The 23,366-nt window shown below is 48.6% G+C and overlaps 1 protein-coding gene across 1 annotated transcript in view; it reads right to left on the reverse strand.

Moving 5' to 3' along the window:
- LOC145393004 (uncharacterized) overlaps positions 1-23,366 on the reverse strand; it is a 215,316-nt gene that overhangs the window by 34,059 nt on the left and 157,891 nt on the right. Inside the window, exons 5-6 of the mRNA XM_080267318.1 lie at positions 15,591-15,785; positions 14,160-14,346 (exon numbers count right to left, since the gene is read on the reverse strand). Of these exons, the coding sequence (XP_080123444.1) occupies positions 14,160-14,346; positions 15,591-15,785 (382 nt within the window). The remainder of the gene's footprint in view (positions 1-14,159; positions 14,347-15,590; positions 15,786-23,366) is intronic.

A 23,366-nucleotide genomic window follows, 5' to 3' on the forward strand; every position in this document is an offset into this window, starting at 1 on the left:
GTGGGTCAGTTGGTGGGTTGGTGAGTTAATGGGTTAGTAAGTGGGTGAGTGAGTTAGTGGGCTAGTGGGTGGGTGAGTTAGTGGGCTAGTGGGTGGGTGGGTTAGTGGGTCAGTGGGTGGGTGAGTTAGTGGGTCAGTGGGTGGGTGAGTTAGTGGGTCAGTGGGTGGGTGAGTTAGTGGGTCAGTGGTTGGGTGGGTTACCTGGTGGGTAGGTGGGTTAGTGGGTCAGTGGGTGCGTTAATGGGTTAGTGAGTGGGTGGGTGAGTTAGTAGGCTAGTGGGTGGGTTACTGGGTGGATGGATGGATTGGTGTTTGGGTGGGTTAGTGGGTGGGAGGGAGGGCTTGTGGGTTGGTGAGTGGGTGGGCTGGTGAGTTAGTGGGTGGGTTAGTTGGTCAGTGGGTGAGTTGGTGGGTTAATATGTTAGTGAGTGTGTGGATGGGTTAGTAGGTGGGTTAGTGGGTGGGTGAGTTACTGGGTTAGTAGGAGAGTGGCTTAGTGGGTGGGTGGGTTAGTGGGTAGGTGGCCTGGTGGGTTAGTGGGTAGGTGGCCTGGTGGGTTAGTGCGCAGGTGGCCTGGTGGGTTAGTATGTGGGTGGCCTGGTGGGTTAGTATGTGGGTGGCCTGGTGGGTTAGTATGTGGGTGGCCTGGTGGGTTAGTGGTTGGGTGTGTAGGTGGTTTAGTGGGTGGGTGGGTTACTAGGTGAGTTACTGGGTTAGTGGTTGAGTTAGCGGGTATATTAGTGGTTAGTGGGTTTTAGGGTTCGTGGATTGGGGATGGATTAGTAGATGGTTGGGTGGTGGGTGGGTAGATGTGTTAGTGGATTGGTATGTGGGTTCGTGGATTAGTGGGTGGGTAGGTTAATGGTTGGGGGGGTTAGCTAGTGGGTGAGTAAGTTAATGGCTGGGTGGGTTAGTGGGTGGGTAAGTTAGTGGCTGGGTGGGTTAGTGGGTTGGTAGGTGGGTTAGTTGGTTAACCGGTGGGATAGTGAGTTAGTGGGTGGATGGGTGGGTCAGTGGGTGGATGGGTTAGTGAGGGTAGAGGGGGACGGGACTCCTCAGTGGGGGACATTGACCCCCTCTTGGGGGTTGAGGGGGGTTACCCCATTCAGAGGGGTTAAAGGGGGGTTACCCCTTTCTGGGAACAGAGGGGGATTATCCCTTTCTGGGGGTAGAGGGGGGGTTACCTCTTTTTGGGAACAGAGGGGGATTACCCCTTTCTGGGGGTAGATGAGGGGTTACCTCTTTCTGGGGGTAGAGGAGGTTACCTGTTTCGGGGGATAGAAGGGGTAACCCGTTTCCGGAGATGGTTGGGGGTTACCCATTTTGGGGGAGGTAACCCGTATCGGGAGGGGTAGAGGGGGGTCATCTCTGTTGGTGCGAAAGAGGGGGTTACCCCTTTCGGGGCTAGAGGGAGGATTACCCCTTTCAGGGGGCATGGGGAGGACTACCCCTTTTCAGGGGTTAGAGGGGGGTTATCCCTTTTGGGAGTAGAGGGAGGATTACCCCCTTCTGGAGGGCAGAGGGATGATTACCCTTTTTGGGGGGTTGAGAGAGTTATCCGTTTCGGAGGGCAGAGGGGGTGATCCACCTTGGTGGGGGGAAGAGGGGCGTAACCCCTGGGGGTGGGTAGAGGGATTGACCCCCTTTGGGGGATGGGTAGATGGGGGGATAACCCTTACCCCGTTCGGGAAGGGTTCAGTGGAGTGACCCCCTTTGGGCAGGTAGAGAGGGGGGTGACTCCCCTTGTTGGGAGTAGATATGGATTGACACCCCTTGGGAAGCAAAGGGTGTAACCCTTGTGGGGAGGGTAGAGAGAGGTGGAGAAAGGAATGACCCCCTGGGGATGACCCCCTCTGGGAGGTAGAGAGGGGGTGACTCGCACTGGGGATGGTGGGTAGAGGGAGGGATGACCCCACTGATTGGTAGAGTGGGGGTTGACCCCCCTCGGGTCGATAGAGGATGGGGTGTCATCCCCCATGGAGGGGATCCTCCTCTACCCCCCCCGTCGGGAGGGGTTGAGGAGGAACCCCTCCTCGGGGCGGGGCAGAGAGAGGTTAACTGGTGAGTGGGTTATTAGGTGCATGGGTGGGTTACTGGGTCAGTGAGTGAGTGGGTAGATAGGTTAGTGGGTGGGTGGGTTGGTAGGTTAGTAGGTTGGCTGGTGGGTAGGGAGTTAGGTTTGTGGGTGGGCAAGTTGGTGTATAGGTAGGTTGGTAGGTGGGTAGGTAGGCAGGTTAGTGGGTGGATGGGTAGGCAGATGGATAGGTAAAATGTAGGTGAGTGGGTTGGTTGGTAGATGGGTTTTGTTGGTTGGTGGGTAAGAAGGTATGTGGGTGGGTAGGTAGGTTGGTTAAGTGGATGAGTAGATAGCTAGGTAGGTTACTGGGTAAGTAGGTAGATGGACTGGCAGGCTGGTGGGTGGGTAGGTTGGTTGCTAGGTGGGTAGGTAGGTTACTGGGTAGGTGGGTCGGTGGGTTGGTAAATAGGTTAGTAGGTGGATGGGTATGTAGATACTAAGTGGGTGGGTAGGTAGGTAGGTTACTGGGTGGGTTGGTAGGTGATAGGCTAGTGGGTGGGTAGGTAGGCAGGTTAGTGGGTAGGTGGGGAGGTACATAGGTTAGTGAGTAGGTAGGTAGGTTAGTGGGTGGGTAGGAAGGTACAGTAAGTTAGTGGGTGGGTGGATAGGTAGGTATGTTAGTGGGTGGGTAGGTAGGTAGGTATGTTAGTGGGTGGGTGGATGGGTAGGTAGGTATGTTAGTGGGTGTGTGGATGGGTAGGTAGGTATGTTGGATTGGTAGGTAGGTAGGCTAGTGAGTGGATGGGGAGGTACGTAGGTTAGTAAGTAGGTAGGTAGGTTAGTGGGTGGGTGGATGGGTAAGTAGGTATGTTAGTGGGTGGGTGGATAGGTAGGTAGGTTAGTGGGTGGATGGGCAGGTAAGTAGGTTAGTGGATTGGTATGTAGGTTACTGGATGGGTGGGTAGGTAGACAGGTAGGTTACTGGATGGGTGGGTAGGTAGGTAGGTTAATGGATGCGTGGGCAGGTAGGTAGGTTAGTGGGTGTGTGGGTAGGTAGGTAGGTCAGTGGATGGGTGGGCAGGTAGGTAGGTCAGTGGATGGGTGGGCAGGTAGGTAGGTTAGTGGGTGGGTAGGTAGGTAGGTTAGTAAGTGGGTTGGTGGGTAGGTTAGTAAGTGGATTGATGGGTAGGTTAGTAAGTGGGTAGGTTAGTGGGTTGGTGGGTAGGTAGGTAGGTTAATGGATGGGTGGGCAGGTACGTAGGTTAGTGGGTGGGTGGGTTGGTAGGTAGGTCAGTGGATGGGTGGGCAGGTAGGTAGGTTAGTGGGTGGGTAGGTAGGTAGGTTAGTGGGTGGGTAGGTAGGTAGGTTAGTGGGTGGGTAGGTAGGTAGGTTAGTGGGTGGGTAGGTAGGTAGGTTAATGGGTGGGTTGGTTGGTCGGTTAATGGGTGGTTTGGTGGGTAGGTTAGTGGGTGTGCCGATGGGTAGATAGGTAGGTTAGTGGATGGGTGGGTCGGTTGGTAGGTACGTTAGTGGGTGGGTCGGTTGGTAGGTACGTTAGTGGGTGGGTAGGTAGGTAGGTTAGTGGGTGTGTGGATGGGTAGGTAGGTTAGTGGGTGGGTATGTAGGTAGGTCAATGGGTTGGTGGGTAGGTTAGTGGGTGGGTACGTAGGTAGGTCAATGGGTTGGTGGGTAGGTTAGTGGGTGTGTGGATGGGTAGGTAGGTAAGTTAGTGGGTAGGTGGGTGGTAGGTAGGTTAATGAGTGGGTGGGTGAGTGGGTTGGTAGGTAGGCAGCTTAGTGGGTGAGTAGGTAAATAGGTTAGTGGGTAGGTGGGTTGGTAAGTAGGTAGGGTAGTAGGTGGGTAATTAGGTAGGTAGGTAGGTTAGTGGGTGGGTGGGTAGGTAGGTAAGTAGGTTAGTGAGTGGGTGGGTAGGTAGGTAGGTTAGTGGGTGGGCAGGTAGGTAGATAGGCAGGAAGATTAGTAGGTAAGTTAGTGGGTGGGTGGGTGGGTGAGTAGGTAGGTAGACAGGCTACTGGGTGGGTAGGTAGGTGGATAGGTAGGCATGTAGGTTAGTAGGTGAGTGGGTTTGCAGGTAGGTTAGTGGGTGTGTGGGTGGGTAAGTAGGTTGATGGGTTAGTTGGTGGGTAGGTAGGTGGATGGGTAGGTTGATGGGTGGGTAGATATGTAGGTTATTGGATGGGTGGGCTCTAATTTACTAGGTGGGGGGTTGGGTAGGTAGGTTAGTGAGTGGGTGAGTTGGTAGGTAGGTTGGTAGGGTAGTGGGTGGGTAAGTATGTAGGTAGGAGAGTGAGTGGGTGGGTGAGTTGGTAGGTAGGTAGATAAGTTAGTAGGTCGGTATGTAGATTAGTGGGTCGATGGGTCGGTAGGCATTTAGGTTAGTGGGTGGGTGGGTGGGTTTGTAGGTAGGTAGGTTAGTAGGTGGGTGGGTGGGTTTGTAGGTAGGTAGGTTAGTAGGTGGGTGGCTGGGTAGTAGGTAGGGAGGTAGGTTAGTGGGTAGAAAGGTAGGTAGGTAGGTAGACTAGTGGGAGGGGTGGTAGGTAGGTAGATAGGTGGGTGGGAAGGTAGGTCAGTTAGTGGATGGGTGGGTAGGTAGGTAGATAGGTGGGTGGGAAGGTAGGTCAGTTAGTGGATGGGTGGGTAGGTAGGTAAAGTAGTGGGTGGATAGGTAGGTAAGTTACTAGATAGGTAAGTAGGTAGGTTTGTGGGTGGGTAGGTTTGTAGGTAGATTAGTAGGTTGGTGGCTGGGTAGGTAGGTAGGTGGGTGGGTGAGTGGGTAGGAAGGTAGATAAGTTAGTAGGTAGGTTGGTAGGTTAATGGGAAAGTCGGTATGAAGGTTTGTGGGTGGGTAGGAAGGTAGGTAGGTAGTTTAGTGGGTGGGTAGGAAGGTAGGTAGGTAGTTCAGTGGGTGTGTAGGAAGGTAGGTAGGCAGGTTAGTGGGTGGGTAGGTAGATAGGCAGGTAGATTAGTGGGTTTGTAGGTAGGTAGGTAGGTAGGTTAGTGGGAAGGTGGGTGGGTTTGTAGGTAGGCAGGTAGGTTAGTGGGTGGGTGGCTGGATAGGTAGGTAGGTTAGTGGGTGCATAGGATCATAGGTAGGTAGGTTAGTGGATGAGTAGGTAGGTATGTAGGTTAGTGGATGAGTAGGTAGGCATGTCGGTTAGTGGAAAGGTAGGTAGGTAGGTTTGTAGGTGGGTAGGAAAACAGGTTGGTAGTTTAGTGGGTGAGTGGGCGGGGGTGGGGGTGGGTGGGTAGGTATGTATGTAGGTAGGTAGGTAAGTAGGTAGGTAGGTAGGTCAGTTAGTGGGTGGACAGGAAGGTGGATAAGTTAGTGGGTAGGTAGGATGATCAGATTGTAGGTGGGTAGGTATGTCGGTTAGTGGGTGGGTAGGTAGGTAAGTTAGTGAGTGGCTGGGTGGGTAGGTAGGCTGGTTGGTAGGTTAGTGGGTGAGTGGGTGGGCAGGTCGGTGGGTTACTGGATGGGTAGGAAGGTAGGTAGGTAGGTAAGTTAGTGGATGGGTAGTTAGGTTAGTGGGAAGGTAGTGCGGTAGGTAGGAAGGTTCATGGGTGGGTAGGAAGGTACGTAGATAGTTAATGGGTGGGTGGGTGGGTGGGGAGCTAGGTAGATAGGTTAGTGGGAGTATAGGTAGGTAGGTTAGTGGGAGGGTAGGTAGGTATGTTAGTAGGAGGGTAGGTAGGTAGGTAGGTTAGTGGGTGTGTAGGTAGGTAAGTCAGTCGGATATTGTGGGGGCAGGCAGGTAGGTAGTTAAGTTAGTGGGTAGGTAGGTTGGTCGATAAGTCAGTAGGTAGGTAGCCAGGTAGGTTACTGGGTGGGTGATGGGAGGTTGGATAGGTAAGTAGGTAGGTATGCAGGTTAGTGGGTGGCTGGACAGGTAGGTAGGTAGGCAGGTTAGTGGGTGGGTAGATAGGTGGGTAGTTTAGTGGGTGGATAGGTAGGTAGGTCAGTAGGTGGGCAGGTTGGTAGGTAAGTCAGCAGGTAGGTAGCCAGGTAGGTTACTGGGTGGGTGGGTGAGAGGTTGGATAGGTAAGTAGGTAGGTATGCAGGTTAGTGGGTGGGTGGGAGGTTGGATAGGTAAGTAGGTAGGTATGCAGGTTAGTGGGTGGGTGGGAGGTTGGATAGGTAAGTAGGTAGGTATGCAGGTTAGTGGGTGGGTGGACAGGTAGGTAGGTAGGCAGGTTAGTGGGTGGGTAGGTTAGTGGGTGGATAGGTAGGTAGGTCAGTGGGTGGGTAGATAGGTAGGTAGGTAGGTCAGTGGGTGGGTAGATAGGTAGGTAGGTAGTGGTTGGGTAGATAGGTAGGTAGGTAGTGGGTGTGTAGGTGGTTAGGGCAGTTAATGGTTGTGCTGGCAGGCAGATAGGTTAGTTGGTAGGTAGATGGGTTAGTGGGTGAGTAGGTAAGCTAGTGGGTCAGTAGAAAATTTAGTAAGAGTAGGTAGGAAGATGGGTTAGCTGGTGGATTGGTTAGTGGGTTGGTAGGTAGGAGATAGATTAGTGGGTCCGTAGGTAGGCAGGTAGGTAAGTTAGTGGATGTGTAGACAGGTCGATAGGTTAGTGGATGTGTAAGTAGGTAGGTGGATTAGTGGATGTGTGAGTCAGTAAGTAGATATTTAGGTAGAATAGTACAATTTTAGGTAGGCAGGTTAATGCGTGTTTAGGTAGGTAGGTAGGTAGGCTGGACGGTATGTAAGTAGGTTTGTGGTTATGTAAGTAGGTAGTTTGGTTAGTGGATGTGTAGGTAGGCACACAGGTCGGTAGGCAAGTAGTCAGGTAGGGTGGTTTGTGAAATTGCAGATAGGCAGACAGGTAGGTCAGTGGGATCTTAGGTAAATAGACAGTTTAGTGTGTAGTTAGACTGGTAGATAGGTTATTGGGTGTAGGTAGATAGGTTGGCAGATGTGTAAGTAGGTAGATAAGTATGTAAGTTAGAGGTATGTCGGTAGCGAGGTTACTGGATGTGTATTCATGTAAGTAGGTGACAGGGTGTGTAGGTAAGTAGGAAAATTATTGGGTGTATAGTTAATTAGGCAGGTAGGTAAGTGGGTGTGTTGGTAAGTAGGGAAGTTAGTGGTTGCGTAGGTAGTTGTGGGTACGGGAACTTAAATTGGTTTGTGAATGTGAAGGTAGGTTAGTGAGGATGTACGTAAGTAAACAGACTAGTTGGTGTGTAGGTAAGTAGGTAGTTTAGTTAGTGGGTGTTTGGGTAGGTAGGCAGATATGTTAGTGGGTAAGTAGGGAGGGCGATAGGTAACTCAGTGGGTGTTAAGGACGGTAGGTTACTGGGTGTGTAGGTAAGTAGACATCTGAGCGAATGTAGGTAGGTTGGTAGGTAGGGTGGCTAGTGGGTATGTTGGTAGGTAGGCAGGTAGGGAATATATGTCGTAGGTAGGTAGGTAGGGAATATATGTAAGTAGAATAATGGATAAGTAGGCAAGTAGGGTAGTGGATGTGTAGGTAGGTATATAGGTAGGTCTGTATGTGTGTAAGCAGGCACAGGTTAATAGGTGTGTCGGCAGGAAGACAGGTAGGTTGGTAAGTACGTTGGTGTGTAGGTAAGTAGGAAGGTTGGAGAGTGGGTGTGTAGGTAGGTTAACGGGTATAGAGTTGGGTCTGTGGGTAGGTAGAAGTACTGATAGGTTTTTGGGTGTGTAAGTCAGTAAGGTAGTGGCTATGTAGGCAGGTAGGTAAGTTATTGGGTGCGTAGATTGGTAGGTAGGTTAGTGGAACTGTAGGTATGTAGGTAGGCTGGTGAGAATGTAGGCAGGTAGGTTTGTGGGTACGTATGTAGGTTGGTTTTTGGGTAGGTAAGTAAATAGGTTAGTGGGTGTGGGTAGGTAGGTGATTATGTAAGTAGGTATGTAGGTCGGTTGGTGTGTAGGTAAGTTAGTGGGTATGTATGTAGGTAATTAGATAGGCTGGTAGGTCAGCACGTAAGTAGATAGGTAGGTTAGTTGGATTGTAGCTAGTTATGTAGGTTAGTGGGTATGTTAGTAACTTAGTGGATATGCAGGTAGGTAGGCAAATTAGTGAGTGTGAAGGTAGGTAGGAAGGTATGCTAGGGAGTGTGTAGGTAGAGAGGCAAATGAGTATGTATGTATGTAGGTAGGTTCGTAGGAAGGTAGGTGTGTGTGTGTAGGTACATATGTAGGCTGATGGGTGGGTAAGTAGGTAGGTACGTAGGTTAGTGCGTGGGTAAGTAGGTAGGTACGTAGGTTAGTGCGTGGGTAAGTAGGAAAGTAAATGGGTGTTTAGGTTGGTATATACAGTAGGTCAGAGATTATGCAGATAGGTAGGAAGGTTTGGGTGTACCTGTATACAGTATGTAAGTAACTAGGCAGGTCATTGGGTGTATGGGTAAGTAGGTAGGCAGGATAATGGGTGGGTAGGTTAATGGGTGTGTAGGTGGGCAGGTTAATGGGTGTGTAGGTGGGCAGGTTAATGGGTGTGTAGGTGGGCAGGTTAATGGGTGTGTAGGTGGGCAGGTTAATGGGTGTGCAGGTGAGTAGGTTAATGGGTGTGTAGGTGGGTAGGTTAATGGGTGTGTAGGTGGGTAGGTTAATGAGAATGTAGGTGGGTAGGTTAATGGGTTTGTAGGTGGGTAGGTTAATGGGAATGTAGGTGGGTAGGTTAATGGGTGTAGGTGGGTAGGTTAATGGGTATGTAGGTGAGTAGGTTAATGGGTATGTAGGTAGGTAGGGTAATAGGTATGTAGGTGGGTAGGTTAATGGGTGTGTAGGTGGGTAGGTTAATGGGTGTAGGTGGGTAGGTTAATGGGTGTGTAGGTGGGTAGGTTAATGGGTGTGTAGGTGGGTAGGTTAATGGGTGTGTAGGTGGGTAGGTTATTTGGAATGTAGGAGGGTAGGTTAATGGGTATGTAGGTAGGTAGGGTAATAGGTATGCAGGTGGGTAGGTTAATGGGTGTGTAGGTGGGTAGGTTAATGGGAATGTAGGTGGGTAGGTTAATGGGAATGTAGGTGGGTAGGTTAATGGGTATGTAGGTAGGTAGGGTAATGGGTATGCAGGTGGGTAGGTTAACGGGTGTGTAGGTAGGTAAGTAGGTAGGTTAATGGGTCGGTAGGGAGGCTGGTAAGTATACAGGTAAATGACTAAGTAGGTAGGATGGTAGGAGACTGGTTCTTTCACTGTGTCAGATGCAGGTGAGAAAAACCCTAGCAGTGAGAGGCTTCAAAATACATATCTGGAACCCTGTCTTTGCTAATGGTCTACACAGGAACTTTATGCTGGCCATCAGTGACGATTTTGTGTGTGGAGAGAAATCCTAGCAGTCAAAGAGTGTTAGATTGGTCAAGACAGCTTTAATTTACCGCTGTGTCTTAAGTTTGTCTTGAAAAGGTGAGGGGAAAAAGCAGCAGCGTGGAGTTGACGTTGACACTGCGAAAAGTCTCCCCTGAGCTTGCTACAATGGCGTTGAGAGAGAAAAAGGAGACACAGGCAGGAAGCCGCTAAAAGTTGGTGGCGGAGTGAGAAAAGTCTGCCGGGAACACATAGAGTAGGCCTACGACGAGAGAGAGAGAGAGAGAGAGACAATCGAATGAAAGACATGGGAAAGTCGTAAATACAGGGCAAGCTGGGGTGAGCTGTGATAAAACAATGAGATAAGGGTAGGCGGGGAAAAAGGTGGCGGGAGAGGGAAGTGAGAGAGGAATCGAAGAAGACGGAGAAGATTAAAAGAAATGTGTGAAAGGGAGAGAAAAAGAAAGGAGCGAACTGGGAAGGAAAGCAACAGGAAAATGAGGAAGATGCTTGACAGAGGGCGTTGAGTAAGGAGTTCATGAGAAAGGGAGGTAAGAGAGAGAAATGTGGGAAAGGTTAGAAAGAAAAGATGGAGCTGGTTGGTTAGTGAGGCAAACGAGAGAGAGAGAGAGAGGGGCGGGGGAAGATGAATGGACCATGAAAACAGTTTGGTGAAGAGAGGGAGAAACAGAGGCTAGAAAAAGAAAAGACGTAGAATACCTTATACATTATGAAAAGCAGTGTGGTTGGAGAGACACAAAGAGACGTGTGAGAGAGAGGCATAGAAAACTAGAGGTGAATAAAGCAGGGAAAAAAAAAAAAAAAAAAAAAAACGAAGTAAGACAGAAATAAAAAGCTGGACAGGCCTTGAAAACAGTGCATCAGAGAGAGAAAGCGAGGTGAAAGATAGGGAAAGGCAGGTGAGAGAAAAGGAGAGAAGAAAGGAAGGCTAGGAAAGGGGTGGTGGAGGGGGTGGAATGGGAGGGAGGGGGGTGCAATGGGGGGAAGGGGGATGGGGGTAGGAGCAGGTGACGGTTGGACGACAGTAATGTGGATGAATGTGGCAGGCCGGGCCCGGGACGCTCTCTTGATTACCCCGCCGGCATCCGTGGGGTATACAGCCTAGCCTCACGCCCTACCCGGAGATGGACACTAGTACTCCTGCCCTTTGTTTTACCTCACCCCCCCTCCCATCACACAGTCCCCTCCCCGATGACGATGGAGAGGAAAAAGCTACAGTTTATCGAGTGGAGGAAGACTGCCTACCACTACACTATATATACATCCAGGCTGGTGTTTTGATCTTAGGTACGTTCATTACACACACACACACACACACACACACACACACACACACACACGTAGACATCCTTGAGCTGAAGAGATTTGGCTAAAATGAGTGCCAGTACATCCATATGCCAAAATCTGCTGCCACTCAGTTCATACCGGCAGTGTAGGAGGGAGGAATGGAGAGTGATGGGACAAAGGGAAATATGGAAGGTAGGAATGCGGAGAGAGAGAGAGAGAGAGAGTGAGAGAGAGAGAGAGAGAGAATGCTGTGGGGACGCGGAGGGGGAAGGGGGTGGCGAGGACCAATGAAGGGAACAAGATGGACCGCCATGGCCTGAAGCTGTATGTGTGTGTGTGTGTGTGTGTGTGTGTGTGTGTGTCGCCGCTGCCCCTGAGGACAAAATGGCGCCCCGGCTTGTGTGTTTATGTGGTAAGGATGTGTATGATATGAGGCAGGATGGTCTGTTGTGGTGAGAACATGCGGAACAGACTGGTAAGTATTATATTAGCTTGAATTTTATAAGTTAAAGTAATGCGGGGAAAAATGTTGAATTTTGTAGTTTTAGGACAAGACACTAATAAAACCCCCAGGCTCCTAGGACTCGCTCTCCGCCAGATGAAATCGTCTGGTGTTACCCCGAAAGAAAAATTACAAAGTTGCAAATTCTCACTAAGCGACAGATGCCAAGTATTAGGCCTTAGCAAACTCCTTCATAAGGTGTGCAACTTTTAATCGTTATGATCTGAATACGGAGACAAACGAGCGCTCTCCCTGGTTCTGTGTTCTACGGTGTGGTGATTAAAGACAAGGACGTTGCTAATGACAGTATTGTATTGTTAGATATACCGGTAATAGTCGCTTCCGGTAAGTTATTAGCTTTAAAGTTACTGTGACTCACTCTCAGTTACATAAAATCGTCTGACGGTAGCTGGATGCCCTGATCATGATAGGATTAATAGTGAGAGTTATCAATCCCAGGTTCCTAAGGCTCACACTTACCCGATTAAAATAGTTTCCCGTTAGCAGGTATTTTGTCCTGATCTTGACTGGCTTAACTAGCAACTATCATCACTACTATGATTTTCCAATGAAGTACCTACCAGAAAGATGTAGCCAAGTAGGATCTAGAGACAAAGGTAGAGAAAGCATCGAAGTAACAGAATTATAACCAGCTTACACAGTGAAATGCAAGAGTTAACCGATACTCTCATTTATCTTGGTATGCAGTAGGTCAGTTCTGGAACTGTCGTCCTTAGCGTGTATTTTCAACTACCTGTGATTCCCAGTCTTTTTAACGAAATTTGTTCAGGTACGTGAAAATCAACAGATCATGATTCAGGCTCTTTTTCCTCCAGTTATTCTTGGTAAAAACAATTTTGAGGGATTCTAGTCTTTAATCTTTTTTTCATTAGGAAGAAAATTATTCACACATTCTTGCCAACGGAATCGTAGCTCTATTTCACAAGCAAAACCATCCGCACATATTTTTGTTGTACAGTAGTTTCATTATAGATGGCCTTCAGAAACACTAGTCGGGGAGTCAGGCAGTCGGCTACAAAAAAAAAGGGGGGGGTACCATTTATTTGTCGAGGCTTTCCGTATTATCGTCCATATGTGTCCATCCGTCACGTCTTTCGCGTCCTCAAGGTCCATACTTCTTTTTATGCAGCAAATACGAACCCATGGCTTAGAGCTTCCAACATTCGTTCTCTTCAAATGAAACTGAACAAGAGAGAAAGTCAGATACAAGAACGGTTTATTTCGAGATGCCTGGACACACTGCTTACAAAAGATTGGAGATTATAGGTAGTGCAAAAAGAGTTCCAGAGCTGACCAGTTGCATAAATGAAAACTAAAGAATACCCACTGACTTTTGCATTATGGAAAAATATGGAAAAAAGTGAAAGTATGTAACGACATAAATGCATCAGAGAGCTCATAAGAACTGTGACCAAAATAGTTGCGAAAGAAAACAAAGGAAGATGAAACAAGTCCCAGAGAAACTATATTCCACTTCGTTACATCCTGTAAACCTATCTGTTAAAGGAGATATAACGGATTTAAAGTGTCAAAAACAGAAAATTGGTCAGGCCACCTTGGATTTTTTCAAAATTTCAAGAAGACGGGCATCAACCTCTTATATGGCCCTACATTCATACAAAATGTGAGAAAATTCCAACAAATGGTTTTTTAGATACAGCGTGAAACGGACGGACGGACGGACATGACCTAACCTTAGATTCCATTTCGAGAAACGAAGTGGAATAACAATCACGCCGACAGAGAGAGAGAGAGAGAGAGAGAGAGGGAGAGAGAGAGAGAGAGAGAGAGAGAGTGTGTGTGTGTGTGTGTGTGTGTGTGGAAGAGTGTTGGGAACAAAATTCTTTGATTCTACCCAAGTGCTTCACGTGGTGAGCCTCAACACGCGTGAGAGCTGTACTCCATATATCAGCCTCTGTATAAAGGCAGTAACCGAGTGGGGTTAAAGAATACACGGAATTGGTTCAACACACCCAACCTGTGCGAAGATCCTACGCTAAAGATGTAATGTGCTCCTTCCGAAGATTGCTTGCAAGAAAAGGAGACACCAAGAATAGTAACAGCAGATGAGGGATTGGGCTGTGCGTTAAAGAAGGTGTAGGGATAGCCATATGGAAATCTGTGCCGAGTGGAGAGATGGAGAAATCGAGTTTTGGGGGCATTATAAGTACCATGATTGCTTTCGCCAAATGCAGAAGTAAGAGACAAATCAGATGAAACCTGTCCCAAAGCCTTTTCCCTTGACAATTGTGGTGATTGGTGTGAAGGACGCAGTGAGAAGCTGGTGGAAGAGTGAAGGGTGGAGTCGTCAGCGTATGAGTGAACAGTGCTAGATATTCAGTTAAGAAAATTAATGAAGGGAAGGATGAGACTATGTGAAAGATAGAACCCTGAGGAACACTATTGTTAGTTACAGAAGAACCATTGCCGTCTACAGCTTCACATGTTTAACGACGGAAGAGGAAACTTCAGATGTAGGTAAAGAATTAGGGGAAGAAGACGTAGGAGAGCACTTTGGAAATTAAAGATTTGTGTGACGGTAGAGAGTAATGTAGTACGGGATGTGACTGAGTGGGTATGGTGGAGGGTGGAAATAGTTTGCGTGTGAGTGTTATAGAAAAAAATGTGTGTGTGTGTGTGTGTGTGTGTGTGTGTGTGTGTGTGTGTGTGTGTGTGTGTGTGTGTGTGTGTGTGTGTGTCCAACTCAGAGGACATAGTCCATATTCCGATTTCTGAGACCCAGCAGTCCTCCTACGTAATGCACACTTTCACATGTCAACACCTCGGCGCTAATACCCGCCGTCTGTCTTAAATACAAACTAGGTGGCTCACATTTAGGACTCGTGTGATGGTACGCGCTGAGATGTTTTTCTGACATGTCGGTGGGTTTTGCGTAAGATCAATAAAATCTGTTGTAACAAAATTCAGATAATCAAACTGTTCTTTACGCAAACCCTACAACAACGTGAAAACACACACACACACACACACACACACACACACACACACACACAATGTACATACCGACAGGCTTGTGATCGAGCTGGTGGAGTGTGGTGGTGGCAGTGGTGGAGTTGGACACTGCTGCTGCAGCTGCTGAGGTGGAGGCGGGCATGTTGTTGACGGACTGTGGGTGGTGGTGGCCGCCCTTGTTGCTGCTAGAGGACGACGTGCCCCCGCCCGAGCTGTTGGACCCGCTCTTGCTCTCACTCTGGAGGGTGAGGTGAAAGACGAGGGTGAGGGAAGTGAGTGGGATGGGATGGGGCGGTGGGGAGGGGGAGCTGTTTGTTTGTATGTGTGTGTGTTTGTTCCCCACCCCCTCTCTGTCTCTGGGTGGGTGGGAGGGGTGTTTATTGTTTTTCTCGACGTTGTGACCTACGCTTTTGACAACTCTCGTGCCACATGCAGGCTATGCGATTGGATATGATAAATCATGTAGTCCAAATCAAATGCACAGTCAGCGACATGTAGTTCGGCAAATATTCCACTATTACTGCTCACTGCCCTCTGCTGGCAAACTTTCCTTAACCATGTTTCGCTGTCCATAGGTGACTTTGATATCACGTGCCAGGGAGAGAAGTGACGGACGTGGCATAAGTGCGAAGCAGCAGAGGAATATTGGGATAAACTGTGTCCCTGACTGTACATTGGATTTGTTTGACAGCCTTAGTAGCTTTATTTTCGACATCCAGTGTGCTTTAAGGAGTGTGTAATGTACACAGTTTAGTCATCATCGTCATCGTTATCATCACTGAATTCATCATCATCACATCATCATCAGCATCATCCCACCTCTTCTTCTCATCAGCAAGTGCGATGAGGTACGATGCAAAAAGCCAGAAAATGGAAAGAACACGATAGTGTGAGGACGAATGAACAGCATGCTTAGTGAAATGGGCCACACACCCATTCATTCACAATTCAAGTCTCCCAGAATCCTAGTCCACCTGATGGTAAGTACACCTGTTCACACGTAATTCATAATTACCTACCAAACACGGTCAAGTTACAGAAGGGGTGCCAAGCCCTTGTCATACGCTTCTCCGCACATAGGTTACTAATACTGCTAAAATTATATACAGTACAGTACTTCTTACTGTAATTAGAAAGGCAAGTTTGAAATAATGTAACAAACAGATCCATAGATGGTAAGACAGTGCTAGAGATAATAAGTTTGTCTTTGAGGTAATCAGATAATTAGTCCCATTATTAGATACTCCCACAGATAATTAGACTTCCACAGACAGTCGGACAGACAGCACATTAAACAGTCACATAGTCCAGTAAACACCCAAGTAGCCCCTGAGACAGCCCCCACCTTAGTCCCAGGAGCAGCAGTATAAGGACTGAGAAGTAGATGAAAGATACTGATACCTATAGTCAGAGTCCCACAGATAGCCAGATAGTCACCTTAGATAGCCAGGCAGTCCCGTAAATAGCCCAGTAGCCCCTCACCTTAGCCCCCGGAGCAGCGGTATTGGGACTGGCGGTGGAGTTAGCTGTGTTGCTGGAGCCATTGCTGTTCTCGTTGTTGTTATTGTTGTTGGTAGAGGTCTGCTGTTGCTGCTGCTGCTGTTGCTGCTGCTGGGCCTTCTGCTGGGCCAGGCGCTCCTGCTTACGGAACTTGGCGCGCCTGTTTTGGAACCACACCTGTTGAGGGAGAAGAAAAGGAAAGGTTGATGTTTACGTCTGACGAAAAAAGAAAAAAAAGAAGATTCTCGAATATTCACGATTGAGGTGAATGATTTTACTTTGTACTACCATTACGTCTTTATTTATTTATTTATTATTCTCGCCGCTGCCAGACCATTTTATTTATCGATGGAGAGGAAAGTGAGTGTTTCTGTGGGAAAGAACATGGAGAGTTGAATGATTACGTTTGGGGAGAGGGGGGGGGGAAAGGATGACGATTTTTATTTTCAGAGATTCATGCTTCTGCCTTTAAGTATGACGTAGTTGTGTAGATTATTATTAATTATTATCGAACTATATTTGCTGGGAGAAGGAAATGAAAGGTGAATTTTTTGATGTTTTTGTGTGGCATAATCTTAGCGCTCTAAAATGAAGGATTGTCTCTACGGAGAAGGAGAGGAGGTGTGTGTGTGTGTGTGTGTGTGTGTGTGTGTGTGTGTGTGTGTGTGTGTGTGTGTGTGTGTGTTAGGAAAATATGAAGCTTTTAATGTGTATGGGTAAAAAAAAATCGTGTGAGAAATAAGAAAATCTGAATGTATATGTTTGAAAGGACACACACACACACACACACACACACACACACACACACACACACACACACACACACACACACACACACACACACACACACACAGGTTTAATTAAGATTCAGTCCCAAGTGTCAACATTCTCACTCACCTCCCCTTACAGCCACCTCTACCTCAGTCTACCTCTATCTATCTGTGTCTATCTATCTATGTCTGTATGTATATTTTATCTGTCTATCTCTCCGTCTGTCTATTTAACCATTTACCTGTATTCTGTCTGTTTGTCTGTCAGTCTGTCCATCTCTTATATTCTTATCTTTGTATCAGTATGTGGTTCTGTACCTGTAACTATATCTATCTGCCTCTGTTTATGTCTATCCGTCTATCCACCAATGCATGCCCTTATGTTTTCCGAATCTATTTTCATCTATCTATCTGTCTATCCATTAATCTATGAAATTTGTGGCTTCCTATGATTTTCTTTTTCGTGTATATCATCTTATTTACTGTCTTATATTTTCTTCCTCTCTTTTTTTCTCTCTTCCTCTTTTTTTTTCACTAGTACTGTCTTTGTGTCTGTCTGTCTGTCTCTCCTTTTATAGCGTTTTATTATTTATCGTTTGTTATTACTGTTGCACCTTTATTCCTCTCTCTCTCTCTTGTTTTCTCTCCCTTTCCTTTCCTCCCATCCCTCTCCTTTTCTTGATCCCTCTTCTCTCCCTCTCTCCTGCTTTCCTCTCCCTCTTCCCTCCTTTACCTCCTCTCTCTCCCAGTCTGTCTCTCTCTCCCTTTCCTCTCCTCCCCTTCCTTCCCCCCTCTCTCCCTTTCTTTGTCTCTCTTTTCCTCTTCCTCTCCCCTCCTTCCCTCTCCCATCATTCTTCCTGCCTCCTTTCAACTGCATCTTAACTACTCGTTCGCCTCGTCCTCGCTGTCCTTCTCCCCCTTTTATTTTATGCCTTTCTCGCTCAGCCTCTCCTTCTCTCCCTCTGTCTCGTTCTGCGTCCCCTTCTTCTTTGTTCATCAGTCTCTGTCTCCCCTTTTCCTCTATCTCGTGCCACCTCTCCTTCTCCGGTAACTAATTCTTTCTCCTCCCCGTCAGTTTCCTCCACCTCATCCTCGTGTTCTCCCTGTCCCTCTACCTCACCCCACCTCACCCCTTCCTTATCTACCTCTTCCTCCCCCACTGTATCTCTTCTGCCCCGTCCTCGTTCCCCATCCCTCCCTTTTTCCTTGCCCCTCTACCTCGTCCCACCTTTCCTTCTCTCCTTTTTATACCGCCCCTCATTGTCGCTCTATCCACATTTCCGTTTCGTTCATGTCCCTTGTTCCACTGGCTCGTTCTGCGTCTCCTCCTCCGTCTCGTTCTAACCGCATTTTCCCTCACTTCCCTGTTCCCTCTCTCGCTTCCCTCCATGTTACTCCTCTTGCATTCGTCTTCACTCCACTTCCATGTCTTCTCCTCCTCTTTATTCCTCTCGTTCTGCGTCTCCTCCTCCCCTCACTTCACTCATCTGGTAGTTCTTCATTTCACTTTCATGCCTCCTTGCCTTCACCTTCATCCTGTATTCATTTCGCCTTCCTCCTTCACCACCTCCCCGCCTCTTCCCCCCACTGCAGTCTCATCCTCTTTTCTCCCCTTCTCCCCGTCTCTTACGCCTCACCCTGTGTCTCTATCTCTCTCCTTATCCCCTTTTTCCTTCTTCCTTCTTCCTTATCCTCTCTCAGTCTTCCTCTTGCTTACTCTTCATCCTCTCAATCTCCCTCTCTCGCCCTTCTTATCTTCTCTCTCTCACAGATATTTGAAGCACCGCACACTCTTCCACTAACAGATATTCACACATTCTTACATACTAGATTATTGGTCATTATGCACACACACACACACACACACACACACACACACACACACACACACACACACACACACACACGTACATGTCCTTTCTTGAGACACACACACATCCCTCTCCTTTACAAACACAAACACAACAAACACACATCCCTCTCTTTCACACACACACACACACACACACACACACACACACACACACACACACACACCTGAATTATGCAGGCGGCCGCGGCAGAAGAAAAAGTCGGTTTTATTTGGGCGGGTTTACGAGGCTGTTAAGGGGCGGACTCGGCTACTAGGGGGGCGTAGGGGGGGCTGCCTTCCCTGCCCCACCCCGCCCCGGAAGGCTAGACTGACGGGGCAGGAACGGGGCGGAGAGAGAGAGAGAGAGAGAGAGAGAGAGAGATGAGGTAGGCAGAGTAGGGTTCTGACGTGGATGAGCTGTGTAACTGTTGAGAAGTAAGGGGATATGTAGAGAGAGAGAGAGAGAGAGAGAGAGAGAGAGAGAGAGAGTGTGTGTGTGTGTGTGTGTGTGTGTGTGTGTGTGTGTGTGTGTGTGTGTGTGACGAGGTATGTGATGTGGAGTGTGGTATGGTGGGGGAAATATATATGGGATGTGTGGATGTCGTGAGGGGTGTGAGAGAATGTCTAAGTGGTGTGTGGTAGTGTGTTTTTGAGCGGTGAGGTAGGGAAGGTATATGAGATGTGAATATGAGATGTGAAACTGTTGAGAGAGAGAGAGAGAGAGAGAGAGAGAGAGAGAGAGAGAGAGAGAGAGAGAGAATGTTGAGGGAATAGAATGTGAAATCGCTGAGGTTAATGTGACATGTATAGTGATGTAATGGGATGTGCGAGGGGTGAGGTAGAGTACGGTGTGGCGGGATGAATATATGAGATGTGAGCATTGGGTATGGGGCAGATGAGAGGTGAGGGGAATGTATTACTTGTTCTGTGGTGATGTGTTGGGGTGAGTGCGGTGGAAGGAGGGTGTGTGGAGGGATGAGATGTGAGACAGAGGGTACGGATTATGAGGAATGAGGTGCGCGGAGTAACGTGTGTGGTGGGTAAGGGATGTGTGAGGCAGGGCGAGATGTGAGGTGAGGTAGTGTATGAGATGTGAGGTTATGGTGAGTGTGGGCCGAGTTATGCTTGTGGAGTGAGGTGTGGTAAGTTGTTTGGGGAGGTGTAGGGTGAGGTGAGGGGGGTGAGGTGCGGCAGGATGTGTGGTGTGGAGCACTGTGGGATGTTGAGGCAAGATATGACGGTAGGTATGGCGGAGTGTGAGGTATGATATGCAGTAGGGTGTGCGGTAGGGAATGTGAGGTTGGTGAGGTGTGAGAGAGGGTGCAGTGTTAAGCAGAATGGAATGTGAGGCGTAAAGCATAATGGGGTGTGAGTGAATGTGAGGTGTACGGTGTGCAAGGTATGGGATGTGATGGGTGAAACAAGGTGACGTTATGAGGTGTGAAGAATATGGGAGGTGAATCAGGGTAAGGTGTGAGGAATGAGAAGAGGTGTAGTACCGTATGTGAGGTGAGGGATGAAACACGGCAAGCGTGAGATGTATGGCAGTGTGAAGTTTGACTGAAAATACAAGCTGAGATATGAGTCAGTATGAGGTGTAAGGAGTGAGGTGAGGTGAGGTGATGTATAAGGTGTGAGATAGGTGTATGAGATGAGAGGTGGGTGTAAGAGGTGCGACATCAGTGTAAGAGGTATGGTTAGTATATTAGGTATGAGGTGAATGTATGAGGTGTGAGGTGGATATATGAGATGAGGTGGTTGCATGGGGTGTGAGGTGGATATATGAGATGAGAGGTGAATGTATGAGGTGTGAGGTGGGTGCATGAAGTATAAGGTTGATATACTCGTTTGAGATGAGAGGTAGGTGTGTGAGGTGGATGTAGGAGGGTGTGCAGATGGTGTATGAGATGAGAAGTAGGTATATGCAGTCAGAGACCGGTGTATGATACGTGAGATGGGTGTATGAAGTGAGAGGTGAGGATATGAGGTGTGAGATGGGTTTTGAGGCATGAGGTGAGTAAGAAGTATGCGGTGGGTGTATCAGGTATTAGGTGAATCAGGCGTGTGGTTGCTGTATGAGGTGTTAGATGGATTGATGAAGTATGAGGTTAAATAATGCATGAGGTGGATGTAGGTAGGCGTGTGGTTGGGTAAGGTAGGTAAGACTGTCCCATCTGGCCTCATTACCCCACACTGACCCCCCCGCCGCCAGCCTCTGCTCACAATCTAATTATTATTAATCGCTAAATACACATAATGTAATTTGTACGGCAAAACTTCGCACAGAACCAAGCAACTTTTTGAGCGGGATTTTAAGCGAAATCCAAGAAAATCTCCATCGGCGAAGAACACAAAGTAGGAATCAGACTTTCGTACACGTATTTTTCCTCAGATAACTCGATCTCTAATATTTTCCTCGCCGTCCCTGCTAATTACCGACCCAGCCAATCATTGTGCGTCTCTGTGCTGGATTAAGGACGATCACGGGCGGACGGACAGACAGCCTCGTTGGGTCCACACTTTCTCACCAGACTCCCCTCACCTCACCTCTAATATTCCCACAATAATGCAGGTTTTGTGACGCTCTCTCTCTCTCTCTCTTTTTTTTTTGGGGGGGGGGGAGTGTCGCGCGCCAGCCAGTCCGGATTATTGGAGCCCCGACGCCCGCATTCTTCACTGGGATGTTATTTTTCATTTTTGCAGACAGTTTGTGTGTGTGTGCGTGTTTTTTTCCGGTGTGGATGTGAGTTTGGAGTGACGTGTGTGTGTGTGTGTGTGTGTGTGTGTGTGTGTGTGTGTGTGTGTGTGTGTGTGTGTGTGTGTGTGTGTTTTACGTAATAGCAAGGACAGCACGGTGCTTTATACTCCTGCCACCCTACCCTACCCTGCACCTGTCAGACACCCACCCAACCCCACCCCACCCTACCCTACCTTACCTTAACCCTACCCTGCACCTGTTAGACACCCACTCTTACACCGCCTCAACCCATCCTACCCTACCCTACCCTAATCTACACAACCTTGCCCTATCCTATCAAATCCCACTTACCTTGCCCTACCCCACGACACACCACCTTCCCCTAAACTATTAGACACCCATTCCTACCACACTTCATCCCCATCCTACCCTTCCCTAGCCTACCCTATCCTGCCTTACCTTACACCTCTCAGACACCAACTACCCTCTATCCCACCCCACCCATGTCAAAAATACCCAGCCCTGCCCTGCCCTCCCCTACTCTACCCCTTTCAGACAACCACCCCACCCTGTCTTACACTACCCTGTCCAGCCCAACCCTACTCCTGTCAACCACCACATCCCACAAGCACAGCTGTCAGTTGTTAACTTACTACAACTGTCACACCTATGCTGCACCTCTCTCTCTCTCTCTCACACACACACACACACACACACACACACACACACCGCTCGCTGGTGCAGTGGTAACGTTCCCGCTTGCCAACTGGTGGACGGGAGTTCGCGCCTCGCTCAGGTTGCGAAAAGTTTCACTGACGAAGTGGGTGGTTACTGTCCCCCTTGAGCAAGGGGACGGGTGTGTGCGTGTGTGAAGGTCACAGCCTTGCCCTTAGATCGGACTATATGAGCTCTCTGCTCCCTTCCGGGAGGGTAAAAGCTGACGATCACGACCATCAAGTGATCCTGACCGACCCGGTGAATTACACACACACACACACACACACACACACACACACACACACACACACACACACACACAAACTCTACGGATGCAGCGCGATACATTTCATTACCACTGATGTCACGTGATACCATAGTCTGTACAGGACGCGGTACTGAGTGATAGAATGTTTGCTGTTTGTGTTGCCAGCCCATTATTTTTTTATATCCATGCTTGCTGTCACTCTCTCTAACGGGATGCGCCCAGAAGCAGGAGAATGCAACCCCAGTCACACGCATGTCTCTTCGGACTCTCAGCTGTAGTGTTTTTTTTTGTTTTTTTACTCCTATCCTGTTAGCATCCACAGCTAAAATAGGGACCTGGGCTGTAAACTCGACGGTTGCATGTCGTTGTTTGTGGGAATTTTTGGGTGCTTTCCTTGTCAGTCACTCAAAAGTATTAAACATCCCCAACTGAGCCTGCTTCCCTTTTTGCGGCTGCCCAATTTACTAGAATGAAATAGGGTTAGGTGATGATGATGATGATGATGATGATGATGATGATGATGATGAGGATGATGCCAACACAAAGTCAACAGAGGGAGTGCTGAGAAAGTGGAGGTAAGGCTCTAGGGAAGAAAGGGGGTTAAGCCAGCAGCGTGAGGGAGGGAGGGAGTGTGGAGGGAAGGGAGGCAGCTGCGTGAGGGAGGGAGAGTGGGAGGGAAAGGGAGTTGGGGGGAGGCAGCAGCTTAAGGTAGGTGGGAGGGAGGGTGTTGTGCTGTGCTGTGTGATACCGTACTTGTGTAGTGTTGTGCAGCCTAGTGTGTTGTGTTTGTGCTCTAGTATGGTGTGGTGTGGTGTGGTGTGGCTTACTGTGTTGTTCTGTGCTGTGCTATGATCTGCCGTGGCGTGGTTCTGTGTGGTGTGGTGTAAACAAGTGTGCTGTGTTATGCTGTGGCTTAGTGTGATGTGGTGTGGTGTAGCCCAGTGTGTTGTGGTGTGATGCTGTGTTGTGGTGTGCTGTGGTGTGATGCTGTGTTGTGGTGTGCTGTGGCGTGCTGCTGTGTGGTGGTGTGCTGTGGCGTGCTGCTGTGTGGTGGTGTGTGGGTCTGGGTGTGTCAGCCGCCTGTAACCTTCTTTATCTATAAACTTTGTCCATCACTCAGCGGCGAGGATGATGGCGGGGGGACGGTGGGGGGTGCGTGGGGGGTGAAAAAGGGAGGGTGATTTGGGAGAGGGGTGGAGCTGGCGACAACCTGTGGGGCGCCCTGGAGGCTACTCGCTCCACTCACTCCACTGGCTTCATGCACTCGATTCGCTTCACTCACTGCACACGCTCCACTCATTCCATTTTCTTTACTTTCTCCATGCACTCCACTCGCTGGATTCGGTCTACCCACTCTACTCGATTCATGCCACTCACAATTCGCTCCACTCGCTCCATTCACTCGATTCGCCGCACTCAACTTGCTCCACTCGACTTACTCCGCTTATTTCAC

Source organism: Coenobita brevimanus, chromosome 23 (genome assembly GCF_032717465.1).
Source record: "Coenobita brevimanus isolate Jiangsu-jjx chromosome 23, ASM3271746v2, whole genome shotgun sequence".
Classification (NCBI taxonomy): Eukaryota; Metazoa; Arthropoda; class Malacostraca; order Decapoda; family Coenobitidae; genus Coenobita; species Coenobita brevimanus.